The following is a 20582-nucleotide window of genomic DNA, read 5'->3' as shown; positions in this document are numbered from 1 at the left end:
CAATGATAAAATCAGCCTTATTTAACTTGTATACTGGTTTATTCTGCACTGTAATAATGATGCCTGCACTCTCACTGTTTGTGTGTCCAAAAAATTCCTCATCAGTCTTGATATCACTTCGTCTCAACGTCACCATTCTTGTGTTATACAAGCGAGGAAGCCTTGGCTTTTCCTCAGTGTAATGTAAACACTTCTGACTCTTACGATGATCTGGAATACACTACCCAAAAATATTTCTTCATCACAGAAAAAGCACAATCTGCTCTCTCCCACAGTCCTCACAATCAAATCAAACTTTGCAGCTCCCTCAAGGTGAATCATTTTGTTCCAAAGAAAGAAATACCCAGCAAATACTTTAGAGTGGAAATCAGAAGAGTCTGTGGCATCCACAGAGACTGAAAAAGTAATCATCTTTGAATGGCCACATTGGCCTGTCAGGGAGAATATTGCTGTTTATCAGGTGGTTGTTTTACATGTCAACACATCTGACCGAGAAATTGGAAAACAAGCCAAAATTCGTTGTGAAGGCCGTAATTTCCAGGAGTGCAAGTGTTTCAAGAAACCACCTCCCACCCTTGCACTTTTGTGCTGTGGCACACTGGCATCAGCGTTAACACAACATAATAAAGCATCTGGCTCAGATATTCCCTTAAGTGAGCCAGTACATGCCACTGAAGTCATTCAGCACAGCACCTGTTTCCACATGTAGCCCTGCCTGTGATGGCAGATATGGAACACAACAGCAAGAACAAACCTTACAAACACTGCACTGCAGATTTTTTCCTTTGAACTTGTTGAATGGCCCTGAGGTGGCCATGAAAACAAAGATGACAGGATTATCCTCTCCGGGCTTTGAAAAGACTACCCATTAGCGACTGCACTGGCAAAAACGAGGGTGAATATTCTGAAATGAAAGTGACACTCACACAGTGCAGAGAGGAAGGCAGCGGGGGCATTGTGCTGGAATCAAAGACAGCGCCTGGATTGAGGTTTGCAGAAGAAAGACATGGCCCACACACTTCCACTGAAGACAACTGGCTGTTTTAGAGATTGCAGAGCGTACTGTAGGAGCTGGAAACTGATTGCATGCCTGAGGGAAGTTCTATTGTGGCACCTGACTGTGTTTCTCAAAATACAGTAAGATGAAAGAGTGTGTGTTAAATCCAACAATTGGCATGCACATTTTAACATGACAGAGGTATGGTAGGTACATACACTGTATTATCTACAAATACATTTCATTTGTAGCTCTAGGACTGGATGCTAATTAGCTTGGAGCTGTAATCCCCCCTTTTCATTTTGCTAACTGGGTATAAGAAGGAGGAGAAACAGAGCCTGACATCACTACAGAGAACCTAGCAGAGGTTAATTCCATGTTGTTACGTAGAGCTTGCATGTAAGTTTGATGGAGTTAAAGAGGATAGTTAAAATATCTCCCAAGAGAAACACTATCCTTTTTCCTGGTCCAAGAGCCTCAGAATTAGTTGAATAGTTTTAAATGCTGCCAAGCTCATACTCTGTGAGTCTGAGAGCAGGGTAGTTTATTCTGCTGCTAAGACCCTGGGCTACAGCCTTGAAGTGCTGGTTGGGTGTCCATGCACATTCAGCCAGTTTTAGGGACGCAGGCAGCAGTTAGTTTCATTATCAACTAATCAGAAAATTATATCCTCAATTAATCGTTTAACATGCAAAACATCAAAACAAATATGAAAACTAATTTCTCTGAGCTTGAGGTGATGTCTTTCCAATTGATGTTAAACTCCCAAAAGCAACAATCCTCACAATATTAAGTGGAAGTATGTGAATGTTTGGCATTTTGTCTTGAAGACTCAATTAATCGACTAATTGTTTCAGCTCTAGAAATTTTAGCTAACAAAACAATGTGTCCTACAAAATGTTCGTCAAACATAATTAGACCACAGATAAAGATGTCAGTATATCCTCCTGAGAGCTGAATTTTTGTTTGGTATGTATTTTTAATTTCTCCCAGCTACTTAGGATCAGTAGGACGGTAATGAAGTCCCGATGTCTTCTACATTCCAATTAACAGTGTCTTGGCTTGTTACTGTTGCTATAATTGGTCAAATTTGTTGCCATATCAAACTACAAACATTATTAATCTTAAATAAACAAGTTTCAACAATAAAATGTGATCAGGTTTTGGACCTTGCCCACTTTTGTGTCGGGATCAACTGCAGACTAACTTGACAGAGATGGCTGCCATCTTGTTTTTACATGGATTAGTGTATTGTGCTCTTACTACCACTAGATGGCACAAAGAGTGTCCACGAACGAGGACAACAGGTCTAAGTTTGGTAGAATGAAGTATAAAGTCAAGTAAAGCCAAAATGTGATATCCACTTATGAGGACACGGGGTCTCAGGAGGATATTGGAGTATAAATATTGCATTACCACGAAGTTGGATGGTTCAGTGTAAGCACACAATTGGTCATAGTGATACCAAACCTCAATGTAAAGGAAAACCCCTTCATTAATTATATCGTATGTTGAAATGGGAAAGTTGACTATAATTATATCAAAAAGCAGTGGGCTCTTAGTTGCATTTGGTTTTTAAATCAATGGTGTTTATTCCTCTTGACAAAGCAGCCAGTACTCACCATCATTAATCCGGCAACATTACTAGTAGCAAAAATCTACTGACATGTTCTGTCTTTCTTTCTTCACAATAAAAGCTTTTCACTGACCAAACATTGTCAGGATGTTTTTTGAGAAGCAACCACAGCTTCCTGTAGCCTTCATCAACATTGTTCGCTAGTGCTAACTCTAAGTTTTAAGCTTACGTAAAAGAGGAGGAAATTGCCACAGTGAGCTCATAACATGAAGAGGTGCGTGAAACAGGCGAAAGAAAAGATCAAACCTCCTACACAATGGCAACACCATTTACCCGGCATCTCATACTGACCCAGACAGATTTTCTGCAGCAAATACTACGACAATATTGACCCAAGTGACCAAAGTAAAAAGATACTCTTCATAAAGACACTCTGATTGCAGACTGTAAGAGATAAGAAGCAGGACCTTCAATACAGCTGGTCAATATTGCTGCTATTTTTTCCTGCCTGCTTTTTGTTTGCCACTTAAATATTTTATCTGCTACTTTTGAAATCTATGCACTTAATAAAGAAATTGCATTATGATCACTTAGACATCAATAATGTGAAGAATGTTGTTACTTAATGTTGGATGTATTTACACAAAATCATTAAATGCAGGGCCCCCATGCTAAAGGGAACCCCCGCCAGTCAGAAAAATCTGTTTTTAATCCCACAAATAACACCAAATATCCAGTTATTCCCCTATGTTTATTCACAGCAGTGCACCGATGTGAGTCCTCGAAAGACCCAAGTGTCCGTGGGCAGTTCACAGGTCTGTAATAACAGCAGGACAGTCGGGTGTCTGTTAACTAAACTGCTAAAGTTAGTCTAACAGGTGGCATGAAGATAACATCGGCAGGCCTACCGTTACAAACAGGCTCGGTGGTGAACGCCATAACATGGTGACAAATTCTGTGTTTTTGTGTTTTCAGCTGAGCTACACCAGAGAATATGCGGTTAAAACAGATTGGTGATGCTGTTTTGCCCTCATTGTTCTCCGTGAAGTTTGCTGCAATTGATGTAATGTCGCCCCGGCTGTGCGTTTAATGTGAAGCGAGCGCTGCCCTGGACTCCATTTAAAGAAATAGCCTTTTAAATACTACATTGCTTGTCAGCAACCGGTCATATGGTAACTTGTGAGGCAATTTGGCCTTGTATGCTCTGATTAATTTGGCATGCAGTTAACACACCTGTCATAATCTTGTTTTAATGAAAACTCAACCCTTGTCATTTGCTCCTGGTGTTCTTCACTGCTGTTTTGGAGGAAAGCAATCACAGGAGTAATGGATGTACCAGCTTTTAAAGTGACATATTTTCTTATTTAAATAAGTGCTGTGTGATGGGTCTAATTTATGCCTATGTGAAAAGTGGCATGCAGATTTCGTAATTGATAAATGTTTGGAAAAGTAACTGATAAAAAACTTTAAGGCAGCTTTAAGGTTACATTTGAGAGCAGAATTTAATGTGTTTATGGGTGAGAGAACAAGTGTTCAATTGTGTTAGCACCCTGTTGTGCGTTTTCCCTGTCCACAAGAGCAGTGAATGGCCTGACATATTTATCTGCCACTATTTACTTGTCACCTTGTAGAGATTAACTTTTTGATAAGCAAATGTAAATGAAACGACTCATATGTGAAGGCACATATGCAAAACCCAAGTAGCAAAGAAGCCGGTTTTATTACATCTCTATTATAATGGCGATAGGCGATTAGATTGTCTAAAAGCCTCCAGCCGCTGCTTCCAATGGGATACTGTTAATTGATAATTTGATGACTGATATGGGCCTTGGCTGCGGTTTATTCCTTTTATTTTTCTAATCCCTGTTTTATTGTGATCCCTTTGATTAAGCACAATGAGGTGACTGCTGAATATCACAAAGAACAGAACACAGCTATGAGCAGAGCAAATGACTAAAAACAGAACGAACTTGAGTGTTTACTGAGAACACCAGACAGCTCATCCATTATTAGGTAGTAACTTATCATGACTACATTTGCATTGGCTGCGTAGACTTGCAGAGAAAAGGAGAGAGGTAGGTAAAGATAAGGGGAAACAGAGAAAGGGAGAGAAAGAGACATAGACAGATAAGTGTGGAGAAATCACAGTCCCATTATGAATAGCGAAAAGCCCCCCCGAGTCTAAAATTAGAATCCTAATGAGTGGCAGTCTCGCAGATCAGCTGATGAATTCTCTGTTTAACATTAGCACAGATTGAGTCAATCTCCCCGCCATGGTGTGGTTGGGACAAAGCCTGACAGCCTATTAATGTCATAGCTTTCCCTCTGTGTTTGGATTAAATCCTCTTTCTTTTTCTTCGGGAGCTTCACAGTCTGTTGTGCACAAATAAAATATTTTTCCCTCATAAAAGAACTGAATGCTTTCGGAGGGGTTTGTTAAACCAGATTTTGAGTACACATCACTAAACATGCTATTAAACAATGGAGGTCGGGGGCCTTTTCAATAACACAGCACTAACCTTTGTGACTGATGACAGCATTCTGTGCTCCCATAAGTCACATACTGAGGGGACTGTTTTAAATTAAACTTGAGCAACACCAGATTTTGTTCTGTTTAATTGGATTACTCTACAGTAACAAACCATTTGTGCCATCTGTGCAAAATAGCAAAGAGTTAATACACTGTCATGAATCTACAATTAAGCACTGACTATCAAATAGGGGCATTTGTCACGGTTGCCTTTCACCAACCCGAAAAATGAAACGAAAATCTTTCCAATACAAAGAATGCGTCAGTATTCCAACAGTGCTGCAACACCATATAGAATATCAGGTCGTTTGCAAAAAGTCTGCGCAATACTAATGAATCATTCTCACAAATGAGGCTTTTTTTTCATCTCCGTGCAGCATGACACTTCTGTTACCTTAACTCCTGACCCCACTGGAAACAAAAGGTAGCACCATTCTCAGTGATATTGATTTGCTCCGCTGCTTCTTCCTCCATTTACTAATAATTACCAATGCAGACTCTCCAATTACTCGGCTCCAACAAACATTTACAGCAGTCTGAAATCCACACACACATTATGCAGATGACAGAGGGAGAAAGTGGGGAGCGAGAGAGAGAGAGAAAAAAACAAAACACAAAACCTGCTCAGAGCGACTCCAATTAAAATTCTTTAGCCATGCCAACACAGAGCCAAATGAATTATGACAATACGTATCTCCTTTAGCTGCTGGAGTTTCTAATCAATTGTGAGAGACCAGCCGTCGTGAACATATGAGCGAGCTTACTGAACTGCTAAAATAGAGATTACAGTCGATGCGTCTTTCTCAATTTGGAGAATTTCCTTGCTTGACCGTTGAAAACACTGACAAGGTAATTATACAGGTTTCTCAGTAGTGAAATATGTGTGACTCAGAAGAGACACTGATAGTCTTTGAATCTGAGGGACTATGGCAATCATAAAAGTGACGGACATTTTTTCAAGTCTTTAAGAATCCAACCTATTTCGTCATCTTATATAGGCCCTTAGTTTGCTTGCAAAAGCCGTCATGCTGTACAGGGCCATAGCTATCCATTATTTTAGTAACCGAGCATACTGCTGATTAATATGTCAATTAATCAAGTAATCAGATAAGACGTACTGTTGCAATAATCTAGCAATAGTAAATATATAAAAGAGAAAATAAGACAGGTATCTTAAATGAACAACTAATTGGTTGTAACATTTTTTATTCCCTGAATTACCCACAATACAGAGGCTCCAACTGCTGCTTCCATCGCCTAATATTTGGATTTTGTGAGATTTTTATGCATCGCTGTGAGGGGAGTAATTCCTCTGTGTGTATCTGACTATCATAATAATAACACGAATGACGCCCAGGCTTTCAGAAACTGACTGTAGGGTTTTATTTTCTATAGTTATGTCCCTAAGTTAGCTCAGTTTCTCTAAAAAGCAATAAACACAATAAATAAGATGCTGCAGCTGTGAGAGCCTAAACAGCCACAGTACCAATTTACGGTCTAAAAAGTGAAAATTTGCTGATTTTTAAACAGCTTTCTGTCAACACGGTGTGGACAGTTTGTGCAGTTAAACGGTGTTTGGCTTCCCTCCATGCTGCCCGGAGCTCCACGTTCATCTGCTGGCGGGTTCCCCGGAATTGGCACTATCTGACTTTTGCCAGCAGTTGGGCGAAGAGCTCCAGGTGCTTGCAAGCTAACATTAATGCTAACTAGGGGTGTGCCATATCATCTCGTTCATGATAATACCTGTATATTTTTTAATATCATATGAAAAATTCATACTGTGATACTGTGATATTTCCGACTCTGTGGTGGTTCCAAAAAGAAGAGCAGCTTCAATAGCTCTGCTAACTCTGGTGTCGCTATGGCCTGGGTGTGCTGGGTGAACAGCCCCGGACTACTCAGACTCTTTAAGCAAGTTACCGGGAGTGACCGCCCCTGCAGAGGGAACTCAATCAACGGCTCCTCCGGCAGCAGCTCAGCATCTCTTCCTCTCCTTTCTCACCATGTGATTTTGTCATAAACCTTTGGTAATGTAAACCTACGTGACGCTCCCGACTCGACAATAAACTACATATACGAATGTGTTATAGTTCTGGTATCATAACAGCCTGTCACAGGTTACAGTGTGATGATCAGAGGAGACATGGCAGAGCATAAAGGTCCAGATGAGAAAAATGTTTCAATCATTTAGGATTTTGCTAAAAGAAGGAAATCGCCTGTTGACAGATCCCAGGGTACATTTTTTTGTATTTGGGATCTGTTTAAATGTGTAATTTGTGGTAGATTTTATTTTGTTGAACTATTTATATTGTATTCAGAATCTGAATCTCACTCTGAGTTACTGTTGTTTACAAAATAAAGAAATGAGAGTTAATTTTTCTTTAGTTTTTACTGAATATTCGAAGGCAAACTTTAAAAATATATCATATATTTTGTTGCAATTCTGTTTTCTTTTAAATTGATAATAATTTGCTTTTCTTTTTAACTAATGTGTCACATTGTCACGAATATTGTTATTGCAAAAATACTCTGAATATCGTGAAATTATTTCAGGGCCATATCGCCATCCACTAATGCTAACGTTAATGTTAGTGTATGTTAGGTCCACTCCGTTGACTGGATGCTCACTGTTTTGAGGCTGAAGTATTGACATCATGCTATTGTGATAAGCTAGTGTAGTTTTACAACAGACATAACTTTGGCCACTGTGTGTCGTTTTCTCAGGCCTGTGTCTTCTCTTCGCCCATTGCTATTTTCTCTCTTTTGCAATCCACCCCATCAAATCACGTCTTCTATTCTAGGCATGTATGTATGATTTCGAGGTATCTTATTCATGTCACATGTCCACAGCGTAGGCGCATTGTACCACAGTAATAACAGTCCGTTCAAAACACTGCATTGTTTAGTTACATGGGTTAAACAATGATTCAAAGCAGATAATTTGCATTGATGATTCTTCAGTAATCGAGTTACTCAACTTTCTTTTCTTTCTTCTCAAGAAATCGTTTAAGCCCTGATGCTGTATGAGCGTTAGTTCCAAGGTGACGTGAGGTCGCATATATCATGCTCAACATGTCCTGGAAAGCCTACAGGCCAGCTTTACTGTTCCTAACTCTAAAATCATGGTTCCTCTGAGTGAAATGCATTTTCTAGGGTAAACCCAAGATACAAGACCGATGTTGAATTTCATTAAAGGACGAGAAAATACCCTCTACAAGAGCTGAAATCCCTCTGGACTGTTTTAATTCACTGGAGGGCACCGCTAAGACAACCAAGTGTCAACACTTTTGATTTATTATTCCTTTGGGATCAAACTAATGTTTACCTGTAGTCCCTCCAGCCTCGGACCATGCTCACACATAAAGAGCGTACATTGGAGATAATGACATCAACCACTCTATCCTTAGGGAATATCTCCCATGATGATGATGATTCAGTCTCACTTCTGCAACTAACACTCGCTGGAAATAGGCTCAAAACATTCAGAAACACTTTGACGTGGTGAGATATATATAGAGATTTTGGTCCATCAAACTGTATGACAGGTTCACCCTCTGACTGGACTAAACAGAGCTGAATAGAGGGATATATATGATTATGCCTCCTGCAGAGATCTCTGTGCAGGAAATATCACGTATCCTAGAAGCTTACTAAAGGTTGAGGTGTTTCTCATGCTCAGCATACCAAGTAAAGTGTACCACCCAAACTCCTGCACTCTTTGTTTCAAAGCTTCGCCATCACAGAGGCTTCAAAGTCTGATGTCAGCAAGTTTCGTCTATAACCTGCTGACATGAGAGGCATACCAGGAATTGCTGGTATATAACTAGGCTCAACTGAGGAGGCCCAGATGAGATTACACAATGTTGTCAGAGTAGCACAACTAATTATCATGGAACACAAGGAGATGCTAACTGATTGATTAAGGATTTTAATTGAAGGGGCTCTGAGGAATCGTTGCAGCTCTCTGTGATGAAAGACTGGAAGTGTTGGCATATGATTTGGAGCAGAAAAGGCTGTACACTGTTCAACAAAAGAGCTGGTCAAAAAGAAATTTACTCTGGAATAGCTGTCAGAGAGAGCTAGTTTTATCTTCTGAACAAAAAGACAATATGCATACAGTATGTACATAAACACAAGACTGTGCACAGAAAGTCTTTTTTCTGATACAGCTCATTGAAAATCAATGCACAAGTCAACTATCTGCTTAAGCAGTCTGTTAAAAATTCACAACACTTGACTGGAAGTATCCACACTCATGTAATGACTACACTTGTAAAAAGCAAGTGGACAAATCACAGCCCAATGCCCAATTTAAATTATAGACTGTTTCCAAGCCAAACTTTCATTGATGGAAAAAAACGTCTTCCAACTCAGCGGCCATGTTCCTCTGAAAAATTCAGCTTCAAGTAACTTCACTTTAAAATTGCAGGAAAGATAACCTGTTATTGCCTCTCCAGTCACTCTCTGACAAGTTTAATTTTGAGGCTTATAGCTTTCTCACAACACAAAAACACTCCTCTGAGATTTTCCTGTAGAATTATTGCAATTATGTGGATGCTCACAGCTGGGTTGGGTAAAAGCTCCATTTTCCACCCCAAATCATTTTCCCCATCCCCTATAATTGTAGTGATTATAAGAATATTAGAAAGATGCTTTAAAACCTAGCATAGCATCTATTTCCCTCGAAAGGATTTACCTTGAGAAAGCATTTCCATTTAGGCTTTAATTCACCGGGGCACTCAATCACTTTAGTGCTAATTGAAATATATTAGAAATAGAAATGCTTAATTTTTCGAAAGTACAATGGATTGACTTGCCTGACAAATGACGACTATAAATGTAATCCATTTGGAAATGGTTTACAGTGTGCAAATTTGGCTTTCAATGTATGTTAGCCGCAGTTACAGCATGAGGCCATAATTCATGGCATTTAACTAAACAACACTGGCAGCAACGTGTTAAAAAGCCAGAAATAAAGTACCTCCCAGCTCTAATTTGGATTTCTTTATTTCTGTTTTAAAAATAGATGCATACACCTTACCATATGCATCTGAACAGGTAACCTAGGCCCATTTGTAAATCCAAGAGCATTTGATTTATCTCGAGTGGTGTCCTTCTACATTGATTGAATATGTATCTTTTGACACAAAAGGCTAAAAAGAGCAGATGTATCTGAGATAATTTCTTGTCTTTGGGTGATGAAAGAGTATCGGTTTCAGAGAAGCGTTTATCACAAGCCTTGATATTAAAATTGGCTGCAGGGTTGTTATAGACAATACTTATTTTCATAGATAGCTTTGCATCTTCATACCTTTTTCATCAAAAAGAGATCAGGCCGCTTTCAGCAACAAGCTGAATGAAACAATTTAAAGTCATGACAGGCTCTGAGTTTCAAGTGGATGCTGTGGAGGAGGTTAACTGGAGGTCTTAAAGGAGGCAGCTGCTATGAAAGCCTTCGTAGCCACTGCTCTCGCATGTCACCTTATTGGCTGATTTCCATCTGTACTAAAGCACATCTATTGCGAATGGACGACAGAGTAATGAATCTGATGAATACTTTAGTATAGCCAGCTTCCCTTGGGCGCCAGGACACAGACCCACAGCGGTAGCAATATGCCTGCTTTCTACTGTTTAAAAGGAAAGGTCAGATTTTTTTGACACAATTTTTCCACCGTGAGTTATATATTGTGACTGGGAGGCTCCATCTGGGAGCCGGTCCCTGACAACAGCCCCTCCCCCCTGTACCCACTGTTTTGCATCATGATAGTGTCTATTCATTCACCAAAAAATGAGGTCACATTACTCGCCTAACACTTGATCCTTGAGATGCGGGGACCACGATGAGCATAAGGACTGTGAAAGAGAGCAACATTGTGCTGACAGCAACACTGATCGCATTAAACATGTGGTGCTGCAAACAGGCAAGGGGATTTTGGCGTTTAATTAACAGTGACAGACTCAGGTGTGCCCACAGATGTGTCAGAAGAGGTAAACCAGGTTTCCCCCCTTCAAATGAGTGCATGAAACTGCAGATATTTGGCAGCTAACTGATGTGCACACTATATCCCCAACCAAGCTGCTGGAGATGAAGTAGCCATGCTTATACTTTTTAAGAGAACTGGCTGTGGCCTAATTAAAAAAAAGTGATGAAATGCAGAAAGTGGAGAGGATGATTCTCAGCCATGGTTATAGTTTGTGTTAAAGAGACAGTCAACAATTCTGTCTTCATATTGTGTCCTGTGGAGTTTGAACAGTCACTTAATATTCCTGTATTCCGTCTTACCAACATCTGCGTCGGGGCGGGGGACACCAAGCCATTTAAACTAGATGTTGTCTCTGGCACAAGTGCTTATAGTAAATGTCAAGACCTTTCAGAGCCATAATAATGACACAGTTGAGGAAAATGATACATGGCACCGTTTCTGTCTTGGATCAGGCTCGAAAACACAGCTCTAGTACAATCATGTACAGCCAGAAAATATTTTCATCAACTGTTCTGTTGACATGAGGCAATGATTTTAGATATATACGAATACCAGACTTTCAAACAAGTGACAGGTCAATTTTGCACCATTACAGAGACTGGGGCCGGTGGTGCAGGCCCTACCCCGTGGCTGAGGGCCAACTGTCAAACTAAATGACAAAAATACGCTCGGATCATTGTCTTATTCTTGGGGTGTACAGCCTTGCTCCTATTTATTTCCCTGGTCCCTATTTCCTGTCTTTGAAGAATATGAAATGTAGCTTCTAAAGCACGATCAGATCAGTGTACCTTTTGTCTCGCCCTCATCCTATCATACATATTTCATTGGGAAAATAGAAAATACAGAGATAAAAAGAGAGACATACTTTAAGAATAGTGCTGCAAATCACAACTGGATGATAGCAGCCTATGCTTATGATTCCAGTCTGCCCAGACTAAATTTACAGACACTGGCTCTTTGCTGTTGATTACAGCTGCTTATCCATGTGGAAGAGGCTGCCACTGATACCGTGTGTTTCCTGACAGCATGGGGAACTGTCTTTTCATCTGGCTGTCCCCCTCAAATGCATAGCCAGATGAGTCATTTACTGGTTAGAGTCAAGGTTTATTCAACTGAATCCAAATGACATGAAACCTGCAAAAGGACGGGGAAGAAAGGGATGTGTCCCTCCTTTAAAAAACAATGTGCTCCCTATGGAAGCTCATAGATTTCCTGTATGTAAAAAGATGCAGCCTATGTGCATAACTTGAACGCGCTCAAGTAAGACAGTGGAGAAGCCGCAGCATTTCAAACACAGGGGTCTTTGTTGGAGGCTGTAAATGGCTGAGCTTTTAAGTAATCAGAACAGATTAAAAGGGTGATGACACACATGTGGACCATTCCTCATTTTCAAGAAGCTCCAATCATTTAATTGATGTGGACCCACTCTGTCCAACATGAATCAGGGCAGCAGTAATGCAGCGCTAAGAATTAAAGAGGTGGGGGGAACGAACACATGACAGCGGACGCACCTCTCGGGAGCTACTCCATAATCCAGAGGCAGTGACTAATTGCGTGCTTCTGGGTTTGTCAGTATTTGAGAATGCTCACATTTTTTAGCCAGCAATCAGCTTTGGGGCACAGCAAAATTGCCCTGTAATAGTCCGGGGTCTTGACAATAGAGAACCTCAACAAACAGGCAGTGTGTTCTGCACTGAGTTCCTAAAAGAAATGCTTCATGCTTTGATGCCTGGTTTCTTAAGACCAGTGGGAAAAAAAAGAAAGGAGGAGAAAAAAAGACAGAGCCATGATTCCTTGCGGTTTGAGAAAATGACTGTACCAAGACAAAGTAGGCCTTTATCATCACTTTGGTGATGACAGTGTTTTGCAACAAGATGCAATCCAGAGAGGCAAGCAGAGCAGTTAGAGAGGTTTACAATCTCTATTAGGTCAACAGGTGCACTCGCGGCACGGTGATAACTTCACAGCTGCGGCAGATTTCACGTGAGTGGGAAAAAAAGCCAATGAATGGGTACAGCAAGTGCTGAATAACCTGTTAATTAACTTAAGAACCTGGCAATGAAAGCATCTTCAAACTGTCTGGCATTTACTGAGGTGATGACCCGATTGTGGAGAGTGTTGCTTTATTTAGGGGGGTGGGAGGCAACTTGTTTATTGAGCTGATTCATAGCACGGGGATAATCTCTGGTCCAATAAACCATCCGGATTCAGGCAAAGCTTCTGCCACCGATCACAGCCAACCCAGACTGACACCAGGGAATTAGACGCCCTCGCTAAAGAGACTGTCAGAGGTGTAAGTCTCTTTGACGGGACGGCCCTTTAGGCACGGATCGGGAACATGATAAAAATAGTGAGCACCCCTTAGCTGTTGCCAAGGTAATGCTGTGCTGTGATGAGCACCAACGCATTTAATCCACCCTCGTAGTAAGACACTCATCTCCATACCGCCACTCACGATGACCTTATGCCACAGAAACAATTCAGCTCTTCAGCAATCAAGTGTGAGGCAACAATGACTAAAAGCCAAGCTGAGTGGAACTTTAGACAGTTGGCTGCTCTGTATTCAGGTCCACGCCGAGCATCTCTCAGAGTCAACATCCACAGAATTCATATTGAAATGGGGCAGGCCGGCCCCCTCAGCCTTTCCTCGGAGCCATCACGGCGGATATTTGATATTGGTAGAACAAGATATTATCACAGCCCTCCAAAGATTTGCATCTTTTTGTGTGTGTTTGTGTGTTTTGTGAACAGTTTTGTGAAGAAATGAAAAGGACCACATATAGATTTTTGCAATTATGAGCTGAGGAAAGCTGCAGGAGTGGTGCTGAAAGTTATGCATTAGAAGCACTATTATTTTGACAGTGTTCTTGATGACATGCAGAGACTAGATAAACACAAACTCCTGAGTGCACCGGTCCAAACCACGCCCATGACCGGTTAATTTAGCCCTTACTGGGCAGCTACCTGTGCAGCTGGAATCGTAGCGTTCGTGATGGAGGGAGCATGAGGAGGAAGGAGGAGGAGGAGGAGGATGGGGAGAAAGAAAGCGCGTCATTGCCATAACTCGATTCTGATAAACAGCGACCACAAACACAGTCTTCAGCCTCGATTTCAAACTGCGACATCACACTGAACACTCAGCAAAACTGTCAGGACGTCACCAGAAAACACCACATAGCACCCTCAGCTGTCCTTTTAGCACCCAGAGCATTTCAAACTGTGGGGATGGGTGAATATAACGCAGCTACACACGCAGCGGCGGCAGGCTAATTTGGTTAATTCAGGCGGTGTCGTCCCACCTGCGATAAGCTGCACAAGCAAACACATCACCAAATAACACACAGGCTCAGTTAGGTGGTGCACACAATGGGAAAGTGTGTTGGAAAACTTTAGTTGGTAAGCAACCGTGCACTTGTCGCAAGAGCAGCGTCCTGCCTGCGTAGCTGCCGCCGCCGCGGCTGCACTGGCCGCCCCCGTCAGCTAGGGCGACAACAAGGACGGGATGGAGGGAAAATGGCCTATTGTGTGTTTATCGCTCACACTGGGCGATAACACCGTTTAAAAGTAAGTTAAGTAGACATGTTTGGACACGATGAGGCAGTGTTAATGAGTGTGTGCGGTCGCGAGCTCCGGAGAACTCCGACAGAGAGTGAGCGCGAGCGGGAGAAAGTGAAGTTGTGTTAGCTTGTTTTACCTCAGTAGAGCCGTGTCGCCTTGTCTGCTCACCACACTTTCAACCGAGGAATAGTCCACAGTTTGTCCGGCGGGCAAACAGGACGGCAGAAAGCAGCACAGGCTGAGAATTATCGCAGTAAGCCACTGACCGGAGACACAAGCATCCTGCACCGCAATCATTATGTCCATCACAGCTGTGTTTTGTTGCCGCTTTTTCCCAAGTCTTGTGTTGCAAAAACAACAGAGCTAGGAGTTGGCTTTCAAAATAAAAAAAAAGAAGACGCAAACGACGCTTTATTTCCACACTTTTCCTCCTCGCAGCCGCCGTAAAGAAATGGTCCGCCGTATATAGTTTCCCAGGTTTGTTTTTGCTGGATGTTGAGCCCACTGTGCGGGGAAGTGTACTCTCCAGTGGCTTGCACACCATCTAGTGAGGAAATGCGATGTAAAATGGGAGCAGACCTAGAAGCAGACAACCCCCAGGCTCTGATCCTGTTGCCATGCGGCCGTTTCCCGGGCAACCCGTTCCCAGTGGCTCGTGATGGAGCAGTAAAACCGGTAGGTATTGATACAACCCAGGAGCAATTAAAGATATCGACTGGAGAACCACCCCCTATTTAATTCCTCATAAGGAAATGAACAATGTGAGCTTTTGCTGGATGTGGAGCATACTGATTGTGACGCAGGTGTATCCCATAGGAAAACTATGGAAAATATTCCACAGTATCACAGAAAACTAATATTCATCTTCTGAAGGCATCATTTACAGCCTATGCGTGTAACTGTAACTTTATGTGAAGGGGTTTAAAAAAGCCACACACACAAAATACAGTTATTATAATTTCCCTTTGGGAGGTCTTGAGAATATTAGAGTGATATTTCATTAAGCTGGGAAACTAAAAGCATGCAGAAGCACTCCCGCACACACACACACAGACACAGGGGACATAGGGACTGTTCCTTACTTATGAAGGTGGAGGGGCTGAAGGTGCACAAATAGGGAAAGCATGTCATTTTTTAAGCACTGGGAAGGGACTTATGTTTTATGTGGGCGTAGGGGAGGGGCATACACATTCAAAATATGCAACAGATTCTTAAAGAAAATATGCATGTTTTCTTCAAAAATCACTAAATTTACACAGTTTTCATGGACAAAAAGTATAAAAACAAGAATTATCGTTGGGTTTTTAACGTTCTAACGGTCCTTGAATACATTGTGTGCAATTAACACCCAAAAACCCCCAAATCTGGGTTTAAAATAATGATTTTTTTCAGTGTCTTTACCCTGGTATGTCTGTGTGGGTGGGTGGGAGGGATCCGACCTAGCGAGTAGGCGGGAGTGGGATCCAGGAGGATTGCAGTGGGGTGGGGGGTTATTATAGGCACCACAGAACACTGTTTCTTGCACTTTTTTGTGTGTAAATACTGTTTACCTCTGTGTGAAAACAATAAAGAGAGTTAGAAAAAAATAAAATATATTATTTCATCAAAATCACTTCATGTCTCAGGGTGCTTTCACGCCTGCCCTGTTTGGTTCAGTTCAATTGAACTCAAGTTCGTTTGCTCCTTAAGTGCGGTTCGTTTGGGCAGGTGTGAACACAGCAATCACACTCCGTTGTGCACCAAAACAACCGGAGCGAGATCTTCTTAAAGAGGTGGTCTCAGTCTGGTTACAAACAAACTCTGGTGCAGTTTGTTTGTGCTGAGAACATGTTCCGACCTCGATCTGAACCAGCTGCAGTCACATGACACATTGTTTGGGTTAAACATGAGCATGTTACAGTCCTGGAAGATTATTAATGTGCACCTCCTCCTGTACTGCCTTATGCAAAACATTGTTTTCTAGTTGGAGCCGCGCCTCGTTTTCAAACTGTATGGTTTGCCTAAAATGAACAATGACAGCAATATAGTCCACGATCACCGGCCCTAAAATCAACCTGCGTAGTTGTCCCTCCATTGTGATATTAGAAAGTGTCGCATTTATCTTACAAGTGAACTCTTCTTCAATGAACAAACGAACAACGTTTTGTTACTTCCTGGATTTTTTCCGCATGGAAATTCTGACCAATCAAGGGCAGCTTTCTCTCACAAGGCATTTTATCTGGTCCATTTGTAAATGCTGCCGTGAGAACACGAACCAACTCTAGGCAATTATGCAACTTTGTGACAAAATTAGTCCCTGATTCGGACGAAAGCAAGCCAACCTCTAGGTCTGAAAGCAACCCCATTTAAATTTGGCCAAAAATAAAAACTTACATACATGCACAGAGAGAGTGAAAAACCAAGGCTTTTTTCACCTCCAGAATTCCAGCTTCAACTTTTGACTTTTAACTTTCAAACACCAAAGGGTATGTTTTGAAAATCGAATAACTAATTCACAGAGGAGGGAGGGTCATGCATTTTCCACCAGTTATTCAGGAAGGCTCAAGGACAAATGTTTGTGGTTTCGGGGAGGGTCAAAATAAGAAAGTAAAAAAAAAGAAGCCACCCCCCTCTTCTGATAAATAAAGAACAGTCCCTTACAAAGTTTGTTTAGCAGCAGGAGCCCTCTGCATTATGCTGCTCTAAGCCTTTTGACTTAGCCTACTACTTACTTAACAGACCGTAGCCATGGAAATGACATACATTTCTCAGAGAGGTGACATATTAGCATGGCTCTTCTGAATTATTGCAAATGACACATGACTTGTTATAAACATGAAATATTCACAGATCTTCCCTGTGGATTTTTTCACATAATAGCAACAGAAGAAATGAAATGAAGCAGTGAGCTTGTGTCAGTTTTTCAAAGAGTATGTGCTATAAATTTGAGATTTTATGAAATTTGTATACAAAATTAACTATGGGGGTATTTTAAATTGGTGCTGTCAGCGGTATCTCATGCAGCAGTTGCTTGGTGTTGTTTCAGCACTGTCATCTGTTGTTGTAACGCTGATTTTATTTTCCAGTTTTGAGTTTATATCCTATATAAAAGTATCCACTTCCTCTGAATTCTATATAACACTCTCTCCCACTGAATTCTTATACGTTTTCTTTATTTTTTTTTATTAATTTCCCTTAGAGGATCAATATAGTTTCACGATATCTTATCTTAAAATCTTATCTCACAGACCACAGAGCCAAGATTGCAGTCCGTGATGTTATCAAGATGCACCGTCTGGAGCTGCTCCATTGAAATTAAATAGGGTGAGTGACTGTGAACTCCTGAACGCTCCGCTTCAGTTTTTACACCGAGACCAGCTTCAGACTATTGCATTGCCTTTGGTTTCAAATCAGAAAAGGAGCCTTGATTCTCCATGAATTCCTTCTGGTTGCCTTTTCCATCTTGGGTATTATTTATCTGAGGAGATAAATTGTTTATCGCAGTGGTATGAGGGTGTAGGAGTTGGGACACATTTCTATTTGCAGGCCTGGCTGTGACAGAGAGCCAGGGAGCTGGTTTCCAGAGGTTACAAGGGACATTTCACTGTGTTGGAAATGAGTCAACAACCAATGTTCCATGACAAGCAGCATTAAAAGAGGGGGAGTGAAAAGTTCATCTTGTCACAAACACAATTCTAATTTGCATAACTGAAGCTCCCTCTACTGTTAATAGCTGTGGTAATGCCATCAATACCAACACTTAAACTCTGGTTTTGTGACAGAGGTGTTTTGGGCTGAGAAAGAAAGATATTTTCCATCCTTCTCTTGTCAGTCACAACATTGATTTTTTATTTTTATTTTTATTTTTTATTTTTTTCACTGAGCCCTTCAAGTTACCTCAGAAAATGAACCTTCCCATGCATGAAAGCTATAATTACAATGACTCCATTTAGTGTTAGTGCACTGTGCAGAGGGAGAGAAGACTGGCAGCCTCTAATATTCAACTCATAATAACCTCAGGAATTATGAACAAGATGAAAGAGATCAGGCGCTGGACTATCACAACGTCTGAGCGGTTTTGAGTAATGGATACCTCAGACATTTCTTCACAGTTTTCATAACCAGACAGTCTTTTCAAAGCCAGAGTGAAATCAATGCGTGCAATTTGCTTTAATAGGGACTGAATGTAGTGACACATAAAAAGATTGACCATTTTTCTTTGGACGACATGTTTCCCTTGTAAATTTAAATGCATACTACTTCACAGTGTTTTTAAAAGCGAAGTATAAACTCAAGAAGAATGGCATTGTTTGTCTGTTTTAGTGGTTATAAAAACGATCTGCAGCACTAAAACTGTGGTTATTGTTTTGATTGCATGCTAACGATGTGGCAAAAAAATAGTGCAGCATATGCTGTCTGATTTTGATTGATGTGAGTAAGTGATGATCAGCTCGAACCTAAAAAGCTTCAGCACAGATCCTTTATTGCTTTTTCGCGGTCTTATTGCATGTTGTCACACTGTTTTGTTCGGGCAGATTTGGCTTTACACACAACCTCCATTTATGGGGCTAATTTATTAACCTGAGTAATGCAGCATAATGAAAGCTATTGTTTCCTGAAGTAGGTAAGTGCATGGTCATTTTTCTGTAATAGTGATTCGGTGGCTATTATGATAATGGATGACATCCTGCAGGGAAGTGTGCCAATCGATCACAACAAACACCAAAATGTGAATGCTGAGCAGTTCTATTAAATGCACCCCTGCAGCCTTTGGTTTACGGGACATAAGACAGATCCATGAGGAAAAAAATGTAAATGATCTCCCAGTGTAAGGATCCTTGTTTTAGTTACAAATGTACAACGACTGCATTTTAATTAATGAAATAATTATATATCCTGATGTGGAGCAGCCCCATCCAGTGTTGAGATTTAAATTGTCTTGTGTTAACATATAGCAAACTGACATTTTCGTTGATAGTCTGGTTCAAGACTGCAAATCAGCATTTTCAGATGGAACTTCTACTTTTCTAGACTTCAGCCAAACACATATAACAATTGATATCCACATTTCTTCACAGAAGTGAAACAAAGGGCTTTGAAACTATTCAACAACTTCTTATCGGCAGCCACCCCTGGTCATGAAGTGGCAGCGCGGGGACTTCCCTCCTGCGCCGATGCCTCCGAAAATAAAGGTAAAAAGACTCCAGTGACGCAACATTCATTTAAAAGAAAACTAAAACCACTAGTGAATGTCATGCACAGAAGAGACATCAATTATATGCTGCTGACATTTCAATAAAGCCGACTGAAATATGTCAAAATGTAAAAATTCACCTGCAAAAGGATGGTGGTTTGATAAACCTTTGATAGTCTATAAAGTGGTGTGTGGTATTTTAAGAGGTGTTGTACCTGTGAGCAGTCAATGATGGCAGAGAATTACAACAAAGAATAGACTGAATGTCTCCACCTGCAAATTCAGAACTGACACCATCTCAGCTGTGACATTCAGCTCTCAAAAGAGGCTTCTAGGAAACACAAAACAAGGCAACCTTGATGCCTTTGGTTTTGCCCTGAGTTCCCTCACATAAGAAATTCCATTATGGTTCAACAACTGCCACTTGTCTGAGTAGAAAGTAAGGTATTACATTTTTCAAACTGTACCTTACTGTCAAAGTCCAAATGCGCAACATAGATATAGTGGACAAAACTCATTTTGTATGAACTCTAGAGTTTGATATATGTAGCCCTGCAGCAGTGATTTATTTCGAGCCTCTCCTTTCTTTGCTTTTCCTGCACTGCCCATGTGGGACAAAACCTACAACACTCATGAGTCATAACTGATTTGTACTTTCAGACAGCACCTACCACATTTCATACATGCCGGATAGTTCAAAAAGCTCTCCTAAGTCATTAAATATAGCAGGAAACTGATCTTTTACCCCCAAGAGTGGCGTTTAC

At 41.0% G+C, this 20582-nt stretch overlaps 1 protein-coding gene across 2 annotated transcripts in view; it reads right to left on the bottom strand.

Annotated features, from left to right (window-relative positions):
• The window catches only part of negr1 (neuronal growth regulator 1), a 179023-nt gene extending 163320 nt beyond the window's left edge, over nt 1-15703 (bottom strand). The window contains exon 1 of one of the 2 annotated variants that reach the window (XM_033621702.2): nt 14782-15703. In XM_033621702.2, the coding sequence (XP_033477593.1) occupies nt 14782-14951 (170 nt within the window). In that variant the 5' untranslated portion in view covers nt 14952-15703. The remainder of the gene's footprint in view (nt 1-14781) is intronic. The other variant, XM_033621701.2, reaches the window with a different exon arrangement.
• Nucleotides 15704-20582: the final 4879 nt, after the last annotated feature.

This window comes from Epinephelus lanceolatus, chromosome 6, assembly GCF_041903045.1.
Source record: "Epinephelus lanceolatus isolate andai-2023 chromosome 6, ASM4190304v1, whole genome shotgun sequence".
Taxonomy (NCBI): Eukaryota; Metazoa; Chordata; class Actinopteri; order Perciformes; family Serranidae; genus Epinephelus; species Epinephelus lanceolatus.
This window is presented reverse-complemented; position numbering and strand designations above follow the sequence as displayed.